At 44.4% G+C, this 26604-nt stretch overlaps 1 protein-coding gene across 1 annotated transcript in view; it reads left to right on the forward strand.

Moving 5' to 3' along the window:
- The first annotated feature begins 1197 nt into the window (after nt 1–1197).
- The window catches only part of SLC1A4 (solute carrier family 1 member 4), a 30603-nt gene continuing 5196 nt past the window's right edge, over nt 1198–26604 (forward strand). The window contains exons 1-7 of the mRNA XM_053588725.1: nt 1198–1980; nt 12983–13025; nt 14634–14696; nt 17237–17403; nt 22777–23010; nt 24355–24549; nt 24802–24936. Of these exons, the coding sequence (XP_053444700.1) occupies nt 1454–1980; nt 12983–13025; nt 14634–14696; nt 17237–17403; nt 22777–23010; nt 24355–24549; nt 24802–24936 (1364 nt within the window). The 5' untranslated portion in view covers nt 1198–1453. The remainder of the gene's footprint in view (nt 1981–12982; nt 13026–14633; nt 14697–17236; nt 17404–22776; nt 23011–24354; nt 24550–24801; nt 24937–26604) is intronic.

A 26604-nucleotide genomic window follows, 5' to 3' on the forward strand; every position in this document is an offset into this window, starting at 1 on the left:
TTTGCCCTTCACAGAAGCCTTGAAAGAACACTTCCTTTCAAAAGCAGGATGAAAATAAAGGTGAACACAGTAAAACGACCCTGCAAGCGGTTTCCCTTACATCCAGTAACCAGAGCCGATATTAAACAAAAGATAAAGAGGAAATCAATAGAGCGTGAACAATAAGGAACCACCTTTCAAACTGGCTAAATCATCGACTGTGCTGCTTTTGCGCCCGGCCTGGGGTCGGGGGATGGAAGAGGTTAAAATCCAGTGCTTGTGTGTTTCAGCTGAGGTTACTTGGCAGAAACTAACTGGAAGTGGTGGCGTGAGACCTGTTTCATCTAGAGGAGTTTCGGGTCTTCAGCGCGCTTGCAGCAGACGACCCCGGCCTCATCAGCCAAACCACACGCCTAGGGGCATCCAGGTGCTCTGGGTGGCGCGGCCCAGGTTCAGGGTCTGGTGTCATCGCCAACTCCCCTTTCACCTAGGACAAGCTTTGTTAGAGCCCTCAAAGAGCACGTGACAAGGCTTTTCTTATCCATCCCTCCCTTCCTCCCTCTTTTGTCTCAGGGCTGGGCCTGTACTGGGCACTATGCGTCCTTTCCTACACGAACCCCACAGGACCTCTCGAAGAAAGAATTTTACGCAGGAGAACACTGCAGATGGATCGTCTGGGTCTTTTGATCGCGCGCAGCCCCTTAGCTGGAAAGGCCGGCGAGCTCTAGGGCAGACCTCCCGGCCACTCGCAGCGCTAAAGCACAGACCCTGGAGGGATGCCCTCCCCTCCCCCAGTCCCCAGGCAGGGAACGCGGCTGAGTTCCACATTCTAACCTGCCCGCTGACTCCGAAGGCCCAAACCCCAGACCACCAGGAGAGGCCCCGGGAGGTGCCAACAACCCCGGGCCGCCCTTGAGGCAGCGCCTCCCCGCGGTCGTCCTGGAGCCGGTCTCCGTTAACCCGGCCCGCAGGCGGCTGCCAGAGCAAGGATTAGGCGGGCGCCGCCTGCGCCCCGGGGTCCTCCGGCAGAGCCTCCCCACCGGCTGCCCCTGCCCCCGCGCTGGCCACCGGGGTAGGGGCTGGGCGCGAGGCGGCAGCTCGCGGGCTCTGATTGGCCAAGGCTGCGGGGGCGGGGTAGTGGGTGTGAAGGGGCGGGGCCCGGGCTTCCCAGTGCTCCCACCCTCCTTCCCAGCGAGTCTTCCCGAGCTGCTCCGCGTTGCATCATCTCCAGACCGCGGCTTCTAGGGAAGGGCTAGGCGCGGCGCGTCTCTTTCGGCCCTGGGTGCCAACCCACGCTCTGTTGAGCCTCTCCTCGCCCTTTCCGCACCTGCTCCCGCGCCAGGCTGGAGACCCCCGGGAGCCGCTTCCGAGAGCCGACGGGACGCAGCTCGTTCCAATCCATTCATTGAGAGCCCAGTCTTTTTCCTGAGCCTGACTCCCTTGCCTCCTCCAGCTCGTAACCCTGGGCCAAGCCATGGAGAAAAGCAGCGAGACCAACGGTTACCTCGACAGCGCCCAGGCCAGGCCTGAGGCGCGGCCCAGCGCGCCGGGGACCGCGGCGGGACGCGCGGGGCGCTGCGCCGGCTTCCTGCGGCGCCACGCGCTGGTGCTGCTCACCGTGTCTGGAGTGCTGGCGGGCGCCGGCCTGGGTGCCGCCCTGCGCGGGCTCAAGCTGAGCCGCACGCAGGTCACCTACCTGGCCTTCCCCGGCGAGATGCTTCTCCGCATGCTGCGCATGATCATCCTGCCGCTGGTGGTCTGCAGCCTGGTGTCCGGCGCCGCCTCCCTGGACGCCAGTTCCCTCGGGCGTCTGGGCGGCATCGCGGTCGCCTACTTTGGCCTTACCACGCTGGGTGCCTCCGCGCTCGCCGTCGCTTTGGCGTTCATTATCAAGCCAGGGTCCGGTGCGCAGACCCTGCAATCCAGCGACCTGGGGCTGGAAGAGGCCGGGCCTCCTCCAGTCCCCAAAGAAACGGTGGACTCTTTCCTCGACCTGGCCAGGTAACACTCGTCACCTAGCCGAGGGCTCAGGGAAGATGACAGTCTCCATTGCCCTTCAGATCATGCACACGTACATTCATATACTCCTAAGAGTTAATTCTTATTTGGCTGATGGTGGTCTTTAACATTTTTAAAATATCAGAATAACGTCTGGAGTCTTTGCATGTTGACCACACCTTTGCAAACAGCTGGGACAGACCAGGGCCACATCTTTTAGCAAAAATCGCTCCTACCGTTAGGTGGGTGTGTTAGAGAAGTCAGCTGTACTAGATTCTTACACCCTAGCGCTACCTTCCCCGGGAAAAATGTTCCGTCTATGTCCCAGTATCTTTGCTCCATTTTCTCCCAAGGTGCCCAAAAGCTTCTGGAAGCGTTGGTTAAATTTTGCCTGTCGGGTCATCCTGCTTGTATTCTGTGACTTTCTCTGTTTCGGTCCTGGCCTGCAAAGGAACTGGCAATTCTCTGAGGAGCTTTCGGTGTGTCAGCCAGGGATAGCAGAGCTGGGGTTAGTTTGTGGGACCTATCACCCAGAAATTTGCCTCTCCTGGGGGATCAGGACAGGTTGCTGTCCAGCCCAGTCAGGACCACCTCAGAGTATCCTGTTTCCAAGGGCTTTCTTGGTGGGGAGAAGCATCTTCACTTAACTTTGCCCTCTTTTTATCACTGTTGGAAGTTGCATTTCATTCCTTCAGATGAAATAGTGTAGTTTTCTGTGAATTACCCACACATAATGGTTTTTCCTTTAGCCCAAAGTTCACAGGTGGGAAAACTGCTGCCTGGAGTCACTTACTGATGATGTAACCAAGTTCAGCAGAGTCCAGCTGCCCCCTCCACCCTCCACTCTGGGTTTCTGATAGTTCTGGATTCTGAGTCTTGGAGGTGTATTTTGTCTTGAGTCATTGAGGCAAATTTCCTCATTGCTGAGGCTATGAAAAACAGCAAACCCTGGCAAAGTAAATTGCCTTTTCCACTGTTTTCCATCTTTGCTCCTGGAAAATATGATGACTGTCTGCCACTTAAGAGAGTAATTTAAAACAAACAAACAAAAAAAAAACTGATGAGAGGGAGCAAAAGTTCTTGCCAAAAAGGCAGGTGGGAGTGGCCTATAAGGACTTTGATGGGATCCCAGCCTTTGTTCTGTGTCTGGCAGCTTGATACTTGGAATCTTTAGAGGTTTTTTAAGTTTGGTGACTTTTCAGTGGGTGCTGAAAAAAAATCTACTGAAGCGGAGGGCACCTTTGACTATTACCTTCAGGATATCATTCAGCTCTTGCAGGGAGGGAAGGCAACTAGGCGGTTAAACGATGCTTTTTTGAAGGGATCTGTGGTCAGGAGGGAATGTGGATGTTCCTCTGCCTGCTGGTGGCACCCCATTGAAAGCCGCAATAGCATTCTTTTATCTCCCAAAGGGAGAGGCAGGGAGGTTAGCTCATTATCACCTGCTCTAACTTCAGATAAAACCCCTTCAGCTCCTACTTCTGAAGTGAATGGTGACCCAGGGTTACAGCTTAGCAGTCAATGTAGGTGCAACTTTTCAATGACCTGGGCTGCACTTCCATAGGAGGGCTAAGAGAAGCTTTGTCATGGCTTGTTGGGAATAGGGAATGTTTCTTAATGCTTCCAAAAGCCAATTCCATTTAATCAAGCAGCTCATGGATAAAGCAGAGCAGGAGGTATATCCTATTTTATGACTGAGGAAACTGAGACAGATTAAGTGATGTGTTCAAAGTCATGGAATAGTTTATGAGAAGAGGGATTAGAAGAACTAACTGCCCCCACAGTTTAGGGCTCTCTCTGTTTCTCCTACCATCTTTCTCCACACCCTGCTGCTGCAGTCAACATGCTGTAGTAATAATGTCACATTCCTAGTCTAGCATGACTGTCTCAGAAATGTTTTCTCTGAGCCAAAAGAGGAACCAGGTAAGCATATAACTGGTCAGGGCACATGCCCACTTCCTCCAACTAGGGGTTGAAGGTGAGGTCCCTGAGTGAAGGAAGGTGCGTGTGCACCTGTTCAGCTTTGGGTTTAAGCTGAGCAGCTTACTGAGTTTTGAGCCACCTGCAAGTGCTTGCTGGGTCTGGAGAGTCTCAGGTCAAATTACTTCCTTTAGGGAAATCGTATGGATGCTGATTTCATGTGACTCTGGGCAAGTTCTTTGGAAAGGGCAAGGCCTAGTGGGCACGTGAATGAAATGAGACTCTGCCAGCAAACACCTCAGTTATCCAGCAGGCCCTTGCCTGGTAACTGTTTTGAACTTAAACACCTGGAAATTTATTTTTTGAAGTGGGACCTTCGGCTGGGCACGGTGGCTCACACCTGTAATCCCAGCACTCTAGGAGGCCGAGGTGGGTGGATTGCTTGAGCTCAGGAGTTGGAGACTAGCCTGAACAATAGTGAGACCCTGTCTCTACTAAAAATAGAAAAACTAGCCAGGCATGGTGGCGGGTGCCTTAATGTCAGCTACTCGGGAGGCTGAGGCAAGAGGATCGCTTGAGCCCGGGAGTTTGAAGTTGCCACAACACTCTACCCAGAGCTACAGAGTGAGACTCTGCCTCAAAAAAAAAAAAAAAGTAAGAACTTCAAGTCAGAAATGAAGTTAGCAGGCATTCATTGTGTGTGTTTAAATTCAGAATGTTATTGCTGAGTGGTTTGATTTCCCACCACCCAATGGATTAGAAATAACAAAGTAGGATGGAGAGTTGGGATGGGAAGGCTAAAGCTGGGAGCACTGAGAAGTGACCACTGACTGCAACTGGCAGGTAAGAGAATCATAGATTCCCCAAGTAGTCCATAAACCCACACCTGGGAACCCAACACAGCACAGGGATTCGGAACTCTGTATGACCCAAGGGATTTTCTTGTGGGTCTTCATCCACCATGAAATAGTTTTGGCACCAAAGAGACAAAAACAGGTTCTCAGGAAAGTAGTCATTCTGGAACTTCTTAGTCCCTAACCGTGCTTACTGGGGTTGTGGAGCATACCTAACTTTTCTGTTCCTTGTTGTGGAGCATACTAACTTTCCTGTTCCTTGGTTTCCTCATCTTTATGATGGATAAATTAAGATAAAGGATCATAATCATGATAGTACCTACCTCATAGGGATGTATTGAGAGTTAAATGAGTTGTATCTGTAAAGGTCTTAGAACAGGACTGGTCCATGTATCTTGCTCTTGTTACAAATGGAGCAATATGACTGAGTGATTGGATTTTTCCAATTCACGTGAGCAAATGGGAACAGCCCCCTTTCCACAACCTGAATAAATGAGGGCAAATGGGAAAAAAAGGAATGTTTAGGGGAGCTCAAGATGAGTTGGAGCTAATATAGTCTTTACTTATTTTAGTTTGTTGCCAAGTCTAATGGCAATATCATAGCTCACTATAACCTTGAACTCTGGGGTTCCCACAGTCTTGCTGCCTTATTCTCCAGAGTAGCTGGAACTACAGGTGCGTGCTCCATGTCAAGCTAATTTAAAAAAAAAAAAAATTAGGGCGGTGCCTGTGGCTCAAAGGAGTAGGGCCCTGGCCCCATATGCTGGAGGTGGTGGGTTCAAACCCAGCCCCGGCCAAAAACTGCAAAAAAAAAAAAAAACTTTAGAGATGGAATCTTACTATGTTGCCAGGCTGGTCTTGAACTCCTGGCCTTAAGCAATCCTTCTGCCTCGGCCTCCCATACTGCTGGGATTACAGGCATAAGCCATACCACATGGTTGAGTCGTCTTTAGTGTTTTGGGAACCACATGGCATCTGGTGGAGAAGTGACCAGGGACTATGGTTGGAACTAATGCAGTCATATTATGGGAAATTTGGAAAATGGGGGGGGAAGTCAAAACTAAACATGGAAGAGCCTTCCCTTCTGAGATGGGGCAGGTATACTCCCAGACATTTCAGTTTCTTTTTCCTCTGCCTTACATGCTTATAGTCTCCAAAGTTCACTTGCATTTTCTTCAGAAGTAAATTGAAGGAATTGAGGCTACCGGCTGCTTGCATTCCTTTGGGCTCTAAAATTTGTAGTTTTCAAATGAACCAAAGGCTTAACTGCCAAGGAGGCAGGTAGGGCAGCACATGGGCCCAGGGCTCCACCTGCACTGCCAGTCAGAGGAGTAGCCCTGGGCCACTGCCTTTTGCATCAGTGTAGCAGGTTGCTGGCATGCACATGGTGAACACATTAGGATTTTGTCTGTTGCCTGGTTGGTTTTTTAGGCTTTTTCTTCCTTGTGCTCATTTTTTAAAGAGCAAGCAGTGCTCTGAACCCGTCCATTCACAGAGGGTGGTGTGGTAGATTTACCTTCCTTCCCAAGGACTGCTGTGAATGCATATGGTCCTTCTCAAGCTACAAAGAACACATTTCTTGAGTATGTATGAAGAAACCTATCAGAGCCTGGGATTTAATATTAGCCCAAGTCAAGGGCATGAGTTATGAATAATTTCTTTTAAATATTGGCCAGGGTAGGTTATTTTAACTATGCCTATGTCTCTCACTTCTATAGGCAAGATGAAGACTGTAAGCTCATCTAAGAAGGATCCAATTTAATAGAGGTTTCTCAGTCTTAACTAGTCACTAAAGCAGAAAAAAAAAGCGTTTAACTATTAAAAAAATGTTTTAACTCTTAGGAGAACCCTCAAATAGTTTAGAGACTAAAAAGAGCACAAACCCTTGGAGGTGGTGCGGGTGGTGATTAAGAGCAGACACTGAGGCCAGCTTCCTGCGTTTAAACCCCAGCTGTACCACTTACTAGCTGGATATGGACGAGTCATTTGGCTTGTCTCAGTGTCCTTGTCTGTAAAATGAAGCTAATAAGATGCTAGATTTGTTATGAGGGTTAAATAAGCTAATATTTGAGTCCCTTGCTATATGCTAGTGTGTTCCAGCCTCTTGAAGACAGCTGAGAGCTACTTGATATAGATCATGAGGGCATTATTAACCTGATTTCTCCAAAAGTTCCCCACTCCAGGGATCTAGCCTTCCCCTTTCAGTCTGGCATCTAAATCTGGTTGTAGGCCTTAAAAAGAAGGTAGATTAACCACCTGCCATCGGAGTATGAGTCCACCACCCATATCCCTCTTCGGCTTCCAACCTCATAGGGTATACCAAGATCTGAAAGGGTATATCCCTATTAACTACCTCTAACAATAAACCCTAAGGATAATAAAGATTTATCATGTGTACATACTGTTCCATATTCTGTTCTGAGGAGCCTTTGAACTTAAAAAAGCAAATACTTCTGTAAAAAAAACCCTAATAAAAGTAAATTGTTTTCATTCTTCTCTTATAAAGCAGGGAAATATATACTGTCCTTGACAATAGGATCAAGAGAAAAAATAGTATCAGATGTATAAAGAATGTTTTTTTTTTTTGTTGTTGTTTTTTTCTTTTGTAGAGACAGAGTCTCACTTTACCGCCCACGGTAGAGAATGTTTTTGAAGTTGGCCATTGTGTGAGCTGCATAAGTCTGTGCAGAACTTCTAGTCACAGTTCAACATTTGCAAGCTCAGTCCCGGCTCATACCAGTTTTTGTGTTCAAGTAATGTTTCCGAAGAGTCTTACAGCACTGGAAAGGCTTGTTGTTGATTTTCTCTCAGTTTGGTTTGACTTGGGTCTCTGGGTTTAGTAGTATGATCTTGGGGTTTCACACACATTTTTACTTTGACCTACAATAAGAAATTACATTCTGGCCGGGCATAGTGGCTGTTGTTTGGTGGGCCCAGGCTGGATTTGAACCCACCAGCTCTAGGGTATGTGGCTGGCAACTTAGCCGCTTGAGCTACAGGCGCCAAGCCCAAAGAATATTTTAAATGTGATACATGCTGATATTTTATTTAATGTATTTCATCTTTTCTTAAATGCAGTAGAAGCATTTACTGGTTGAACAAACTGATCAACATATAGAGGTGGTCAGCATAAGGAACTACTGTACAGATATGTGCTTGTGGTATGAGTCTGGTCCATGAAAATTAGGGCGACTTGAGGGTTAGTAGGGGGACCACACCTATGGAGCATATTGCAAGTACAAGTTGGATCTATCAGGTGGAGAACACAAATGTCTTAATGCTGTAATTGGGTAAATGAGGTGAAGGCTATGTTGATTAGTAGGATGTAAGCACTCCAATTTGTACAAATAATCAACACATTGAATCCTATAATGGCATAAATGTATTTATGATCTATATACAAATGACTTAATAAAAATAAAGAAAATTAGGTCAACTGAGGGTTATGGTCAGTGTAGGGAGGTGGTCAACTATGGAGGTTCTACTGTGCTTGTTAAAGCCAATAAATTGATTTTGTAGGGTCCTAATGTTTGAGGGATTTTGACTGAATGCATTTGTTGTACTATGTAATTCAAGTAGATATGTCAGGATCAAGCAACAAAAGAAAGAAATACTTGTGAACTTGAATGAGATGAAGAGCTCTGTGGTTAGAAGCACCCTCACACTGAGTGAAATTGAGGGACGTGCGAGGCAAGCAATAGAAAGATCCTTTGGTCCTCCTGACTCCAGACTCTGGACTTCAAATCTCTTCATCTGTGTGTATGACGGACACTACACACATGTGGCTATTTAAATTTAGTTAGTTTATCCTGGAGACCAGTTAGGGTATTAATAAATAAGTTTCCAATGGACACTGCTGGTATAGATGAAGCAGAAATGGTTGATGTTGATGTTTCAACTCAATGGCTAGACAAAGGTGTCCATGTGCTGAATCAGAGGATGAGACTGGGCCACCTCTAAAATCCCTTGCAGCTCTAAAATGTCTCTCAGTTTGAAAGCTCATGAACTTTTTATGTGGATCTGAGGAGTCTGAGAAGTGAAACTGCCTGAGGAGCAGCCAATCCTAGAATGCAGGAGACCTCAGGAGAAGGAAAGAGCCAGAGTTTGCTGCCAGCATCTGTTTGAAAGCCACAGGAGAGAAGGAAAGAGAACAGAGAGATGTTTTGCATTATGCAGGCACCCTTGATGACAGCAGCAGGGAACTGCTGCTGCTACTGGTCTGTGGCAGCCAGTGAGGCCAAGTGAAAGGAGGATATTTTGTGTGGGTGCTTCAGCTCCCTGCTCCTTCCTAACTTGAAACTGAGAGTAAAGCTATATGATCTCAACCAGGGTTTTTCAACCTTTATCTCACAGCACACTTGAACCTATAGTAAAACTTCCATGGCACACTTAAATTATGTTGATCCAAAAAAAAGGCTCAGTGTCTGTAGCTCAGCAGTTAGGGCGTCGGCCACATACACTGGAGCCGGCGGGTTTGAACCCAGCCCTGGCCTGCCAAACAACAATGACAACTACAACAACAAAAACAAAAATAGCCAGGCATTGTGGCGAGTGCCTGCTACTTGGAAGGCTGAGGCAAGAGAATTGCTTAAACCTAAGAGTTTGAGGTTGCTGTGAGCTGTGACACTACAGCACTCTACTGAGGGTGACATAGTGAAACTCTGTCTCAAGGAAAAAAGAAAGTTAAAAAAAGAATATATTTACTGTGCTTTGAACTTCTTTCAAAAATAATTTAATTAATAGGTAAAATTTTTCAAAATGGTTGGAAATCACTGATCTAAATAGGTCAAGTCATCCCATTGAATCCATATGGATTGTTTTTGGTTAGAAAATCTCCAGTTATCACTGTATGTTTTAAACTTTTAAAACAATTTTGAGGTATGATTTGCATACAAGAAAGTGCACCCATTGTAGCTGTACATGTCCACCAGTTTTGACAAATGGATAACTAGGGACACTACCACCACAATCAAGAGACTAAACCATTCCATCACCCATGACTTTTCTCAGCATCTCTGGCCTCGGGTAACCTGCTTTCATCACTCTAAGTTAGTGTGGCTTTTCCTAGAGTTATATATCAATGGAAGCATTTGGGACGTACTTTGTCTTTGTTTGCTCAGCGTAGTGTCATTGAGATTATCCGTGCTGTTGTGAGCTGGTTTCTTCTTACTGTCAAGTGGTATTTTATTTATGGATTTGTCATAATCTGTTTATCCAGCTGTTGTGAATAAGCTGTCCTTTGCGCAAGCATATATTTTAATTTCTCTTGGGTCAGTATCTAGGAGTGGAACGTTGGGTCTTATGGTAAGTGTATATTTATCAGAAACTGTCAAAACATTGTGTTCTTATAACTTGATTTGGGGGGGCGGAGTTGTTTTGGTTCTAATATTTTCTGTACCCACCCCCAAGTTCCCACTCGATTTTATAGACTAGATATAGTAGACAGTCTAAAAACAGGCCAGTGTGCTAGAAGTTCTGGGTTAGGTTTAGGGTTCATTCTGGGTGAGGTGGTACTGGGTCATATTTAATGATAAAAAAAAAAAAACCCAGGCAGGATGGATAGAAGGATTTAAACAAATTAAGCACAATATTGTTGTGCTTTTGGAAGAGAGCACATTTCAAGGCTGTGGGAAAGGCTGTGTTTGTACCAGTTGAGGAAACAAATAATTCCTAAAGGATTCGAGGTGTTTACAGGAGAAATTGTTCCCTGTGTGCAAGGTGGAAGGCTTCTAACCCAGCTCTTTTCTGAACTTTCCTGTCCTCATGGAGAGAGAACCTGAGGCCAGCTTAGTCTGGGAACCAGAGAGTTTTCATGTGGTAGATATACAACAAAGAAACCTTGGCATAGGGCCCCTTTCTGCTTCTGACTAGTATAGCAAATGGAAATGAGATACCAGACCTAGCCCACAAGACTGAAATATATAAGGAAGTTGCTTTGTAATGAAAATAATAAGCAAATATATGTTGTTGCTCATCTATATGCTAAAAACTAGCCAATAAACCAATATAAGTTGCTAGTCTGTTTCTACCTTTTGTTAAATGTTCCTATGATAAGAATCAAATTTCTGATCACAATTTTGTGACAATAAATTCTGTTAAAGATTACTTTTTTCTGCTTACATGCAGGCATGTACTTGCAGTTATTCTCTAAGATCATTTATAGCAATTCAAGTTTTATAGACAAGTTTGGGGAATGCTGTGCTGCAGCCTCTAAATGCTGGCCATCTTTTGAGAGTACCCCAAGTGTTCTAATGAAGTCATTTTTGCATCTCATTAACTTTGTTGGTTAGTATATTAATTATCTATTGCTACATAACAAATTACCACAAATTTAGCAGCTTGAAATCCATACATTTTTTTATCCCACAGTATCTCTGGGGTCAGAAGTCCAGGCATGGCTTAGTTGGCTCTTCTGCTTCTGAGTGTCTTGCAAGGCTGCAACCAATCTGTCAACCAGGGCTGGGTCTCATCTGAAGGCTCAACTGAGGAGGGATTCACTTCTAAGGTCATGTGGCTGTTGGCAGAACTCAGTTCCTTGAAATTTGGACTGGGATCATTAGTTCCCTGTTGACTATTGGCTAGAAGCCACCCACAGTTTCTTGTCATGCGGGCCTTTCCAACATAATAGCTTGCTTCATCAAAACATGCAAGCCCAGAAAACAATAAGAAGAGTTGGCTAGCAAGATGGAAGCAGCAATTTTATGTAACTACATCATGCATGTGACATCCCATCACCTTTGCTGCATTCTGTAGATTAGAAGCAAGTGATAGGCCTCACCCACACTCAAGAGGGATGACACAAAGGTGTGAACAACAGGAGCCCACCTTAGACTTTGCCTGCCACAGCTGGGTTGCAGCCAGACCTGCTTTCCTCTGAAACCCAATGCACTGCAAACAGTTGCCCAGAGATTCTACTGCTCAGCGAACAACTCAGCCGCAGAAGTAAGAATTAGTGGATCAGTCTGGAACAAATTGTAAGGGATAATTCAGACTCTTATTCTTCTAGACTTACTCTTCTTTTCAGAAAGTGGGTAGAACAAATTACTGTCAGCTGGGATGTGATATCTTGTGTATCAAGACCAGAACCCTACATAGAAGCGGACCCAGAGGAGGTTCTTCATAAAAATTATTTGCCTGTTGGGCTCAATCAGCTGTATTGCCCTCCTTTTACAACAAATGTCTTATAATAGCCTTCATTCTAAAATGAAACCTATAAATAGCATTTACCTGTCCATATAATTTTAAAACATTAATATGACTTATATAAAAGACAAAAGGAAAAGAATTATAATAAAAATGACGTGATTCAATATGTAAATTCTCTAAAGCAAAGTGGTTGGAAGCTTGCTTCTGAGTTTAGAATTGCCACAAATGAGATACCTATAAAGGCAGATTGATACTTGATGCTGCGATATGGAATTTAGGATGCAGATACTACAACTTGTCATTGGCGGTATGATTTTCCAGGAAGGTGAACAATTCTTAGAAATGTTCTGAACAAAACAAAATAATCATCCCCTAATTTACACAGTGGTTGCATTTCTAGAAAAAAAATCAGTGTATGTTAAAATTGTGCAAAAAAAACCCCTCATTTTGGAATTAGTCTAGGGCTCAGGTGACTTTAAATAAGGTTGTCCACATGTACGTCGTGCGGGACGTGTGAGGGCCTTGAGACAATCATTGCACAGGACGTTGCTGCTCTTTGCCGTACAAATGTCTGTCTGGCCCCTTGCACATCTCCACGCACTCTTCCCCAGGTCCAGGAACGCTTCTCAATTATTTTGACAATAACTCCCTCGGATTTCACAGGTGGGTGGTACCCCTCCACGGTGAAGTTAAGTGGAGCTTAACCTCTAGGTCAGCGGTTCTCAACCTGTGGGTCACAGCCCACAGGAACTGTATTAAAGGGTCACGGCATTAGGAAGGTTGCAAACCACTGCTCTAGGTAAAAGGAGCAATGCTGTTACGTGGTTTGGTTGGACACAGTTAATCCTAAATGTCAGGGAGCACCATGAGGAAGATGAGGGTGGGAAGTGGTGGCCCTACAGTATCTGTTGTGGCCCAGCAGTGCAGGTGCACTTGGCTTCTTAGATCAAGCAAAAGACCACAGTATCTGCTGGGGGTGCAGGGAGAAAGAACATCATGTTATGCCTTTAACGATGGACATCGTAAAGCCGACATTAGCACAATGAATTTTAAGAATACTGATGAAATGCTTTCTTTTCCAACAGAAATTTGTTTCCCTCAAATCTTGTGGTTGCAGCTTTCCAGACGGTAAGGCTTGATACTTTGCTAAAGATACGAAACTTTGATATGGGAGATGTGTAAATCATCACTATAGAGTTAGGCAAGGTAGGGGGTGGGGGTAGGGGCTAGTGTTGTTAACAAAACTTAATAACATTGGCCAAAAGTTTTATAGAGGGGTACCTGGAGTAAAAAGACAACAACAAAAAAGACTGAACAAATAAAACTTGTTTCACTGGTTCCCAAATTATTTTACATCACCTAAGAAATACAGTCAAATTACATTTTGGGGATGTCTTAAATATTATAGAAAATTTTTTATTTTTTTTATTGTTTATTTTTTGTAGAGACAGAGTTTTACTTTATGGCCCTCGGTAGAGTGCCATGGCATCACACAGCTCACAGCAACCTCCAACTCCTGGGCTTAAGCGATTCTCTTGCCTCAGCCTCCCAAGTAGCTGGGACTACAGGTGCCCACCACAATGCCCGGCTATTTTTTGGTTTGCAGTTTGGCCGGGACCGGGTTTGAACCCGCCACCCTCGGTATATGGGCCGGCGCCTTACTGACTGAGCCACAGGTGCCGCCCTAATTTGATTGTTTTTATAAATAGTTTTCTGTTTCTACTTATCACCTCTCATTTTTGTTTTTTTTTTTTGAAACTGCATGTAAGCACAGGATTGTGTATATAATGTGAGAGAGGAGAAACAAGTAGATTTATGGGGCTTTTAATGCCAGTCACTGAGGGGTGCCCGTCACTGAGGGGGTTGAGTGTGGTTTATTTCCCTGCCACCCTTGATCAGGGGACAGCTGAACATCTCCACCTTTTTGTAAACTCGATAAGTCAAAGCTGAGAGAAGAGGCAGGCACAAAGCAGGCCTTCCATCTGGACGTCCTAGTGGGCTCCTCCTGACACCTCGGGGCCAGGTGCCCTGCAAGGGGTCAGGAAGGACCGTGTTCTAACAGATTCCACACAATAGCACACGCTGCCACAGGAGCTGCCTGTGTATGCTGTACAGAAGCACGTGAGGTCAACCACATGACCCAAGTTGGAGAGATATCTCACTTCTGATAAGTCAATCTCCCAGAAGACTCAGCCAGAAAATGCCACCTTGCCTCATGTCCCTGGCTTTGCAGAGTGGAGGCTCAAGCCAGATTAGAACCAGATGCTAAAAAACAGTGTGCTCAAATAAGTTCTGGAACAAAGTGGGACATAAATACATGGATGAAAATAAAATGACACATTGAGAAGTGAACTTGGGCATTATGGAATTACTGCCAGGGTTATTCAAATAATGAGGTATTAATATCAGGCTGTTTTGAAATAACAAACTAGCAGCATGAAATTGTGCTGACCTTGTCCACCAAACTATTCATTGCCCAAGAAACATAAGGAAATACTCCCTGTTTCCTTGAGTCCCTAAGTAACCCAGAGGCCTCTTGAAGTACATGCTGCCTCGATTTAAATGTAACTTTCGTCCAGTTCTTAGAGCCCCTTGTCAGGCCAACCAATTGAGGAAGGCCCAGAACAGCCCATGTAAATAATGATGGAAGTAGCAAGAGGCCCAGCAATGCCCTCAGTCTTCTGGGTCTGTCTTCACCTGCATGCTAACAGTGCTTTTCCTTCCTCTCGATCACAGTATGCGACCGATTATAAAGTGGTGACCCACAACACCAGTTCTGGAAACATAACCCATGAAAAGGTAAAGTTCTTTCTTTATAAGGTCACTTGCGAGAAGTATGTATGAAGCAGCTAATGTTTCTGAATTTAAAGATTGTAACATGATGTGTCGTTTTCTCAGCTGCTTGAAAACTTTGAGGTTCAAATGGACTATCTGAAGCACACAGCTGGCTTTACTCCTTTGGTTATGTGCCAACGTGGTCACATGTCACATCGCACTTGTAGCACTGGGATCCTCAGAGGATCCATAAAACATTTTATAACACCCCATCTACTGTCCTAAAATGTAATTAGCAGGTGGTTTAACCTATCCCTGTATATATAACTTTTTGGAAAAATCAACATAAATGAGAAATAAAAATATTTTATAATAAAATAAGCCATATTTCTCCATGTACAACTATACTAGAAGACAATGGTGATACAGGTATTTGTATCACTTAGAATGAATACATTTGGGTTTAAAAGTAGTAAGTCAGAATTCAACTAAACATCGTTGGCACTATTTTCCTTTTTTGCACATTTTGAAATAAGTACAAAATGCTATTATATTACTATATTAAATATATTATTAACAATAATAAATATTTTTGTATATGAATATAGAATCACCCTGACTGCAACAGCTACAATGCAGACATCACATGTTATACTAGTGACTTGGCTGTTATAGGCACTTTGGCTATTGGTGACACAATTTTCTAAAATGGCAAATAATTAATCTTCATAGCAACCTTATATATTTATTAGCTACTGCTATTATCTCCAATTTATAGATGGGGAACTGAGGCACAGAGGGGATAAGTAACTTACCTAAACTTACACCAGCTAGAAAGTAATGAAAGTCAGGCTCCAGAGCGGACACATCTATTACCACCATTCCCCTGTAAGTAACATGTACCAATAATACATATGTCTCCTAGGTAATTTAGGAATTAGAAAAGACTTTTCTAAAAGACTTTAAAAAGAAATTTGTGGTAATTTTGAGTACTTATTGTTTGCCAGGTACTGAGCTAGGTTCTAGCTTTCGTGATGTAGCTGTGAGGGATGGGGGACCTCAAGGACTATTGCTTAGTCCAGTGCTTTTCACACTGTGCCAGAGCTGTCCTGGGAGGAAGGAAGCACTTCTGTCCTCTTCCCACCCCGCACATAGCCCTCTCTGTCCCCAAATGTGAGGGGCTCTGAGTTCTCCCAGCCTTTCTTTGATTGAAGGAAAAGTTCTGCTTTAAAACAAAAAAGTTGGAAGCTACGAATCTAGTCCAATTCACTTCATCATACGCAGGTGGAGAAACTGAAGCTCAGAGAAATTAGTTAATCCCAGAAGCCAGGTTTAGAACTTAAAACTGCTCTTTCGGTTTTTACCATGCTGGTGTATGTTTCCCACTTGGAATTTTATAACATGTTTTGATGGGATAAGATGTTTGTCGAATATATGCTTGCAGCAGTGAGAATCAGAATTGCTAGAAAAAAATAAAGAATACATTATGCCTATACATTTTAAGTCAGTGATTTAGGAAAGAGTATCCTGAAAAAGTCTGTGTTGATTCTGAAAAATCTTTTATGAAGTTTGTCAGCTAGGGGGTCCCTGTAGGAGCCTAACAACAAAAAATGTGTTAACAGGCGACAAAGTTACAGTCATGATCGGAGGCAACTGTTTTTGTTTTTGTTTTGAGACAGAGTTTCACTATGTTGCCCTCAGTACAGTGCTGTGGCGTCACAGCTCACAGCAACCTCAAACTCTTAGGCTCAAATGATTCTTTTGCCTCAACCTCCCAAGTAGCTGGGACTACAGGCGCCTGCCACAATGCCCAGAAATTTTTAGAGATGAGGTCTCTCTCTGGCTCAGGCTGGTCTCGACCTTGTGAGTTCAGGCAATCCACTGGTCTCGGCCTCCCAGAGTGCTAGGATTCCAGGCATGAGCCATTACACCCAGCCCCCTGATTTGAGGGAACTTTTGACCAACCAGTTCTTCCTTTAAAAGCAACCCTTTGATGTGGTTGTCCAACCCCTACTTGTGTATACTACTTTCTGCTTTAACCTATCCCATTTTGAACTGCTTTCAGGGTTAACAACTAGGTGAAAGTTTTACTTGTTGACTCTGGGAGGCTCAGGCAGGCAGATCACCTGAGCTCAGGAGTTCAAAACCAGCCTGAGCTAGAGTAAGACCCCATCTCTAAAAATAGCCGGGCCTTGTGCGCCTGTAGTCCCATCTACTTGTGCGGCTGAGGCAAGAGAATCACTTGAACCCAAGAGTTTGAGGTTGCTGTGAGCTGTGATGCCCTGGCACTCTCCCGAGGAAGACAAAGCCAGACTATCTCTCAAAGAAAAGAAAAGAGAAAAAGAAAGTTTTGTTGTTGACTCTCCATGTCCTCGGACTCCATCTTCCCTTGAGTTTCATACCTTTTATTTGTGAAATCACTGCAAGTTTAAGAAAATATAAGCCTTTTCTTAATCTCATCACAGTGTTTCAGTCTGGTAGAAACACCAAGCAAACAGGTGTGCATCTTTAATTGTCACTGATCTGTTGTAAACCTGGACCTTGCTATCCCTCTGATTCTGCAGGTCCCCATTGGCACTGAGATTGAAGGGATGAACATTTTAGGGTTGGTGCTTTTTGCACTGGTGTTGGGTGTGGCCCTAAAGAAACTAGGCTCTGAAGGGGAAGAGCTCATCCGTTTCTTCAATGCCTTCAATGAGGCGACGATGGTGCTAGTGTCATGGATTATGTGGTGAGTACTACCCCACCAGCTACTCACCCCCATCCAAAAAAGAACCCAACTTTGCTGTTCTAGGTCACCCCTGTGGGGCTACCTGGCCAAGTGCTGGGTATGAGCACAGGCCAATCATGGTCCTGGGGATGATGGTTTCTCCTCTTGTTCAGGACCTCAAAGAACCAGGCAAGCATCAGAGTTACTAGTCACATCCTTAGTGCCCACACTGACCCCTTGGGGCAGAGTTGTCCAACCATGTTTTCCTTTTCTGTCACACATTGGAAGAGTAAGAGTCTTGGGCCACACAGTAAATATACAAACACTAAGAAACATGATTAACAACAATTTAAAAAACAAAAACAAAAACGGAGGCCAAGCCGGGACTATTGCTTGAGCTTAGGAGTTTGAGACCAGCCTGAGCAAGAGTGAGACCCCATCTCTTAAAAAAAAAAAAAAAAAAAGCTAGAAGAGAATCGCTTAAGCCCAAGAGTTGGAGGTTGCTGTGAGCTGTGATGCCACAACACTCTATCGAGGGCGACAAAGTGAGACTCTGTCTCAAAAAAAAAATAGCTAGATATTGCAGCGGGCACCTGGCCAAGGCTCAATTATCTTAAGATGGTCGGTAGACTTCAAGCTTCAAAGGGACCTTTACTATAGTATTTCACAGCATGGAGAACAAGTCCATCTTTACTCCACACATATATAAACTTGGAGTGGTTTTCTTTCAGTAGGTTTTTAATTCATAAATGTGTCCTTGTGTAATATCAATATAGGGATGATTGTTCAATAAAAACCACTAGATTATGGGTTTGGGGGGTCATGATGTGACACACCTTTTGGGGGCAGGACACAATTATAAGAAGGACTTTACCTAACAAATGCAATTAATGTAACCTGGTTCTTTGTGCCCTCAATGAATCCCCAACAATTGAAAAAAAGAAAGAAAGAAAAGCCGTTAGATTGATTCCTGGCTGAAAAGTAAAAACTATGGCCAACTTCCCCAAAGCAGCTTTTCAGAAATCGTATCAATTCTGGTAGCAGTCCCACATAGCTTTATCCTACTGTTTTACCCAAAGCAGACTCCTATGGGTTTCAACTTCTACCCATTAGTTATTAAGAAATAGTTTGTCCTTTCATGCTCAAAGCATTTTTCATATTATCAAGTCTTAAAGATCCCAGAACTTTTCTCTCTCAGATAGAGTTGGATGACAGGTAGACTGATTTTAGGGGACTTGAAATTGGGTGGGAGGCCAAGCATAGAACCTCCACCAGTGGTGTTTCTCTCACTCAACCTGATACTTTCAAAGCCTGACTCTGTCACTACAAACAAGCTACTGGTGTTGGGAGAAAACTGATGTTTTTGGAAAGAAAAAGGTTTTTTATCAGCTGTCAAGTTTTTTCCTTGGCTTGTGTACTTTAGTCTAAAGTCCTTCCAAAGTTTGGACTAAAGAAATTGATGTCAGGCGGCGCCTGTAGCTCAGTGGGTAGGGCATTGGCCACATACACCGAGGCTGGCGGGTTTGAACCCAGCCCGGGCCTGCTAAAACAACAAAGACAACTGCAACAAAAAAAAATAGCCAGGCATTGTGGTGGGCACCTGTAGTCCCAGCTACTTGAGAGACTGAGGCAAGAGACTTGCTCGAGCCCATGAGTTTGAGGTTTCTATGAGCTGAGATGACATGGCACTCTACCCAGGGTGATAGCTTGAGACTGTCTCGAAAAAATAAATAAATAATAAAGAAAGTGATGTCCCCATATTAGGACATTTGTTTTCAATCCTGAAACCAATTTAGTTATCCCTTCAGTTTGGTGTACTGAAGAGCACCATCAGTGGTAAGGCAGCTCCTGCTGCGTGTCTAGCTGCAGTGGGGGAAAGTGCGTATTCCACAGAACTGGTGTTTTAAATGCTTTAATTGGTAATGAGATCTCAACCAAGTATGGCAGGAATCTTTAGCAGTAGTTCTTTCTGATTTCTTCACTGATTATCTGCTCCAAAATCAAAGCACCTTCCTACCCTATGCTATTCACAGAAATAACTGAGATGGATTAAACTCAGGCTCAGCAAACTTGCAATCCATATGGTCTCTATAGTGACTACCCAACTCTGCCCCTATAGGAGGAAAGCAACCATAAACAATTTGAACATGGATGAGTGTGACTATGTTCCAATAAAACTTTATTTGCAAAACTTATGCTGCCAACTCCTGGACTAATCTAACCAGGGAGGAAGGAAGAAAAGCACAAAAAAGGGGAATCCTGTGAAAATATTAGAAAGACATATAGGGGTAGAGAAAGTCTTCCTAAACAAAATATAGAAAGCAAAAGCCATAAAGTGCTGCTAAATTTGACCACATCAAAATATAAAAAGTCTGCATACAAAAAATACTTCAAAGTTAAAAGTCAAGACACTTGAAAAAAAATCATATGTATAAATATGTACATATATAAACACACTATATACATAGAAATAAGGAGCTATGATTACTGTAAAAGAAAAAACACTGAATAAACTATTAGAAAATTTTCAAAGTGTTAAGCAGGCAATTCAGAGAAGAGGAAACCTGAATGACCAGTAAACATTTAAAGGGACTCCAAACTCCTTAGACATCTAGGAAATGAAAATCTGGTTTTATCAGGCATTGATAAAGGCATGGCACGTTTGACATTTGGGGCTGATCAGTCTTTGCTGTGGGGGGCTTTCTCGTGTACTGTGAGGAGCTCAGCAGCATCACGGTTTCCACCTAATAGATGCAAGTAGCACTGTTCCTCTAAAATTGTGACAGTGCCAATTATCCACTAGGGGAAAAATCATCCCCGGAAGAGAACCACTGGCACCGAGGGAGGATTGTTCTCCTGGACTGCTGCTGAGAATGTGATTTGAAACTGCCACATAGGAGAACAGTTAAGCAGCATCTACTCAAATTTAAAGGGTGCACACCCTATAACTCACCATTTCCACTTCGTGGGGTCTCTACCTAGAAAACACAAGCATGTGGGCATAAAAAGGCAGTTTGCAGTATTGTTTGTAATGATGAAAACAATTTAAACATCCTCCAGCAGGACAATGACAAAACAACCTATGAAATTTCTATTCTAAAGACAATATTTGAAAATAATGAGGCATAACCAGGCGTTGGGCGGGCGCCTGTGGTCCCAGCTACTTGGGAGGCTGAGGCAAGAGAATCGCTTAAGCCCAAGAATTGGAGGTTGCTGTGAGCTGTGTGACACCACTGAGGGTGACATCTACTGAGGGTGACAAAGTGAGACTCTGTCTCTAAAAAAATAAATAACGAGGCAAAAGTGTCCAAATATCCATCAGTGGATGAATAGATTAAGAAATGTAGGACGGTGCCCAAAGCTCAGCGGGTAGGGCTAACCCTAACCCTAACCCAGAACTTCTAGCACATTGGCCTGTTTTTAGATTGTTTACAATATCTAAACAACAATGACAACTGCAACAACAACAATAAAAAAATAGCCGGGCATTGTGGCAGGTGCCTGTAGTCCCACCTACTTGGGAAGCTGGGGCAAGAGAATCACTTAAGTCCAGGAGTTTGAGGTTGTTGTGAGCTGTGATGCCACGGCACCCTACCAAGGGTGACATAGTGAGACTCTGTCTCAAAAAAAATAAAAACTGTAGTATATGCATGCAATGGAATATTTTTCAGCCTTAAAAAGGAAAGCAATTCTGATGCATGCAGCAAATGTGGATGAACCTTGAAGACATTATCCTAAGGTGAAATAACCCAGACACTAAGAGGCAAATACTGTAGGAGTCCACTTTCATACTTAAAATAGTCAAACTCAGGGCAGCACCTGTGGCTCAGTGAGTAGGGCGCTGACCCCATATACTGAGGGTGGCAGGTTCCAACCCAGCCCTGGCCAAACTGCAACAAAAAATAGCCAGGCGTTGTGGTGGGCGCCTGTAGTCCCAGCTACTCGGGAGGCTGAGGCAAGAGAATCGCTTAAGCCCAAGAGCTGGAGGTTGCTGTGAGCCGTGACACCACGGCACTCTACCGAGGGCAACAAAATGAGACTGTGTCTCCAGAAAAAAAAAAAAAGTAGTTAAATTCATAGAGACAAAAAGCAGAACAGTCATTACCAGGAGCTGGGGGGAGGGGAAATGAGAGATTATTGTTTAATGAGAACAGAGGTCCAGCTTGGGATGATGGTAAAAGTTCTGGCATTAGATGATGGTTACAATTGCACAACAGTATGAATGTGCTCCATGCTTTTGAACTATACACTTCAAATGGCTAAAATGATAAATTTTATGTATGTTTTACCACAATAAAAAAAGAAGGTAGATCAATGAATCCCCAACAATAAAAAAAAGAAGGTAGATGTCTATGTACTGATATGAAAATATATCAAACACATAACATAGGGTGAAAAATAACCATACATATTTAAATACATACCTATGTGTCTGTATACATAGAAAGTAGGAGTGGCTATCTGAGGGCCTTGGCCTGAGGATGGTGCCTAAAAGGATTTTGGTCTAATCTCTAATATTTTAATTTTTTGAAAGGAGAATGTTATTCATGTGTTACTCTGGGATTCAAAATTATTAGCACTGCTTTCTCTAGAAAGAAAACCTAAGAAATCAGTGACATTGGCTGTCTCCAGGGAAACAAAAACTGGGGGATGAGGGGCAGAGGCCAGAGGGAGACTTCACACTGTTTGCCCTTTTGTACCCCTGAAGTTTTAACTATATGACATTATTGCCTATATAATTCAATTTTACACGTAAAGTCGATAGTTATAAAATTCTTCCTGAATTTGTACAAAATTCAAAACAATTGACTTTTGTTCTTTGTAGCTCCCACAATTCATTCCTTCCCACTCTGCCTTTTAAAAAATCTTCACGCTCTGGGAGTGTTCCCAGAGTGTCATTGTGAATGACTTTTTCCCACGGGATCGTGTCCACCAGATTCTCGGCTTTGGCTCAATTTTGTATCACTCCGATTCTGTGAAATAGGTATTAGTCTTTTGTGTTTCTAAGTTCTCAGAACGAGCCTGAGCAAAGTCAAAAGTCAAGTTCACGGTCCCAGAGGCTTTGATCTTGAGTTCTTTGCCTTTTTGCCTGGGAGTCTGTGCGGTTGGTAGCATCCATCTATTAAGAACATACTCTATCCAAGGGGAAAGAAGTCTGGATTCTTGGTCCTAACTGCATTACCCATGGGGAGGGATTGTCTTTGTTTTACTCAATCTTACGGCCTGTGAAATAGGGCTGGCATACCCTAGCCTTTTCTGTTCCTAAGGGTTATCCTAGGGAGAGAGGAAGGTAGCCTAGCTGAAAGCCCCTGCATTCTGCATCAGGAGGGGCCTGCATCCACCAGCCCCCACCTCACCACCCTTACTGATGAGCTCCCTTTGCTTATGCCCTAGGTATGTACCTGTGGGCATTATGTTCCTGGTTGGAAGCAAGATTGTGGAAATGAAGGACATCATCGTGCTGGTGACCAGCCTGGGGAAATATATCTTTGCATCTATATTGGGCCACGTTATTCATGGAGGAATTGTTCTACCACTTATTTATTTTGTTTTCACGCGCAAAAACCCATTCAGATTCCTTCTGGGCCTCGTCACACCATTTGCAACAGCATTTGCTACCTGCTCCAGGTGAGTGAGTTTTGGGTGCCCTTAGCTGCTCCAACTGTATTAATATGGAACCAGGTGAGCCCAGTAAGTAGATGCACCATCAGCATCTTGACATATTTTTATTTCTTGAAAACTCTAAATTGGTCTCATATGACTTTTTTTCTTTTTTTCTTTTTAGAGACAGGAGTCTTGCTATATTGCCCAAGCTGGTCTCCAACTCCTAGGCTTAAGCAGTCCTCCCTCCTCAACCTCCTGAATAGCTGAAACTACAGGTGCATGCCACCATGCCCAGTATCATACAATTTTTTTAAATTATCAGCCCCACAGCTTTTCTATATTCCTGGCGGGTGGGTTTCTGTTTCATCTCCTGATCTGCTGAGGTTACTTCATTTCCTTCTCCCTCTTCTTGTTCCTTAGAGATCAGGCAGATCCTTAGTTATCTCAGCTCTGGTCCCTGCCCTAATTAGGAAGACTCTGCCTGAGTAAAAGGCAGCAGCCCACCTAACTCAAGAAAATACATTTCAGGGAAGTTTCTAGAATGGCTCATGCCCAATTCTTTTCTGTAAGTGTGAATTAGAAAATAAAACCAAGGCACCATGGTTATTAGATATGTGTGCTTTTTCTAGAGGTTCACTGTACTCTGGAATCATTTAATTTAGCCCAAAAGATATACCTGGTTATTCACTAGACATCCTTCAAGGAAAATATTGGGCCTTCCAAACATGTTAAAGAAAACTTTTAAAGGATGGCAGCACATGTTGCCTCTCCACGGCTTACTTTCCTTCTGGATGGTTATTTATACATGTCTGACAAGAAGGGGTGATGGTAAAAGAAGGAATTAGGGAGGAAAGTGTCTCTGACCTTGGCAAAAACAAACCAAGCTATTTCTCAGCGGTACCAGCTAACCTCTGTGGAACCTGCAGAGCCAGCTGGAGGGAGCAGGTGCTTATCTGCTTATTCGATTCTTCCTTCCAAACTTATGAAGCCACTTCTGCTTCTTGGCCTAAAAGGGGGAAAAAAAAAACCCAACATAGTTTACGTTTTACTTTTTTTGAGGTAAGAGCATTGAAGAGAGGAAATGCACATATAGAGCAAATAGTTTTTGTTCTTGGGAACCTTTTCCACCAAGAGGTGATGTGTAGGTCTTAAGAAATGTGGAGCAGATGAGCCCAAGTAAATCCAGGGAGTCATATTTTGAATCCTTCAGAGTTGTGGCAGAAACTTTGAAACAGTTCTGTTTTTTCCTTTATTTCAAGAGAAGACAGAAATTAGGGATTGCACGATGTGCCTTGAATAATTGCGGTATTTCAGAGTTTGAGCTGAGTCATGTTAACCATGTTTAGCTGTTGGTTTTTCCCATTGCAGCTCAGCAACCCTTCCCTCTATGATTAAGTGCATTGAAGAAAACAATGGTGTGGACAAAAGGATCAGCCGATTTATACTCCCCATCGGGGCCACTGTGAACATGGATGGAGCAGCCATCTTCCAGTGTGTGGCCGCAGTGTTCATCGCCCAGCTCAACAACGTAGAGCTGAACGCAGGACAAATTTTCACGATTCTGTAAGTTCCTTATTCTTCCCTGCTTCAAAACTTGAGGTTTTTCTTGTGATTTCCTTTTAAAAACCAATCTTGCCATGACTCTGTGTCTCATTTGTAAAAAAAAAAAAAAAAAACAGAAAGGACTCATTACTTAACAGCATTGGCTTGCCTCTCACAGAACCCGTGATGGTGTGGCTTTCAAGCCCTGGCTGCCACAGTCTGCACCCACTCCCTGCTCTGTGTTAACTGCTGCCCTGCTTTCTTGTCCCCTAGGGTGACCGCCACAGCATCCAGCGTTGGAGCAGCAGGTGTGCCAGCTGGAGGGGTCCTCACCATCGCCATCATCCTGGAGGCCATTGGGCTGCCCACTCAGGACCTCTCTCTGATCCTGGCTGTGGACTGGATTGTGTAAGTAGCAAGTCCTAGGGATGCCAGGAAAAGTCTATATTGAGTTCCCTGGGACCTTGAAGCTGCCAGGTCTGGGGCAGGCAGAGGAACTTAAAGCACACTCCTTGCCTTATAAAGGAGCCTGCATTTGAGCTGGCAAGGCAAGATTTAGGGCTAGGATCAAATGGCTGTCAACATGCACAAATAACCATGATTGCCAGGAACTTGACAATAGTGTTCAGCAAAGAGCGGATCGAAGGTCAAAGCCCTCAGTGCAGGTCCAGGGATCCAAGCATCTGTGAAGCTGTTGGCAACATAGAATAAGCTATTGGAGCAGTAGTCCTTCAGGAATGATTGTCCCTGGCCTTTCTGTGAAGGCAGAGGAGCAGGTTTATGTGAGTGGCTTGGGCTCAGGCTCAGCCTAGGAAGAGTTGGGGAAGGAAGTGTGATCCAGACCACCTTCTTCAGGGCTCCTATGAAGACAGAAAACAGTTTCTGGGGATTGATTTCTGGGCTTGCATGATACCTTTGGCCAAAATGAAATATTATTATTATTTTTTCTTTTTTGGTGGGGGCAGAGTCTCACTATGTCGCACTTGGTAGAGTGCTATGGCATCACAGCTCACAGCAACCTCAAACTCTTGGGCTTAAGGGATTCTTTTGCCTCAACCTCCCAAGAAGCTGGGAATATAGGCACCCACCACAATGCCTGGCTATTTTTTATTGCAGCTGCCATTTTTTAGCTGGCCCAGGCCAGGTTCAAACCCGCCACCCTTGGTGTATGTGGCTGGCGCCGTCAACACTGAGCTACAGGAGCTGAGCCCAATGTGAAATATTATACCTGTTTTATAGGGAAGGTCAGCTGAGGTATGGATGTTGAGACAGCGGTGCTTGTGGGTAATAAAATGAGCCCTGTGGCCCAGGTCCCTGGGTTCAAATCCCAACTTCACTATGTAATGTATATGTTCTGTGCTTTGGTCTGCTCGACTATGAAGTTGGAACACTAACAGAAACTGCACAGGGCTGTGGTGGAGGTTAAGTGAGCGGGCACAGACATAGCACACAGAGCACTGAGCACGTGGTGAAGCATTTAGTAAATGGTAGTGAAGGAAGAAGTCGCAGCCAGGCGTGAGAGGTCCTGGCCCTGGGCTCACAGACCTGCCCGTTGTGGCAGTTCCCAAGGGCAATGAGGGTGAGTGTGCAGCAGACACTCGTGTTGTCCCGATGCCCCATCAGAGGGAAGTCCATTCCTGAGCTAGCCTGTCTCCTCCTCACCCAGCTGCCTCCTGTGCAGAGAAGGGGCACCCAGCTGGCTGCCCAGTGTAGACCCAAAGGCCCCCAGCCACCACGCCTCTGATTCTGCAGCCAGACTGCCCACTGCAGGGTCCTCAGCTCCCCACTGCCTTTAGGGAAAATCACGTGTTTTCCTCTGCTTCAAAATAGAACAATACTGCCTCTGAGCTTCCAGGATTGGGTGGCAGTGGTTACTGGGCTGATTTATGGTCCTTCTGGGAAGGACAGTGCTATTTTTCTCTGAGGTGGTGGTTGTTAACAACCATGGAACACATAAGAGGATTGATACCCAGTAGGGACAGTGTTGAAATGAGAAAAAGGAGGGGGATTCCCACAGTGTAACGCTAAGTGCAAGAAAAGCTAGACCCAAAAACTGTACCCACACTATTATTCCAG

This window comes from Nycticebus coucang, chromosome 4 (genome assembly GCF_027406575.1).
Source record: "Nycticebus coucang isolate mNycCou1 chromosome 4, mNycCou1.pri, whole genome shotgun sequence".
Taxonomy (NCBI): domain Eukaryota; kingdom Metazoa; phylum Chordata; class Mammalia; order Primates; family Lorisidae; genus Nycticebus; species Nycticebus coucang.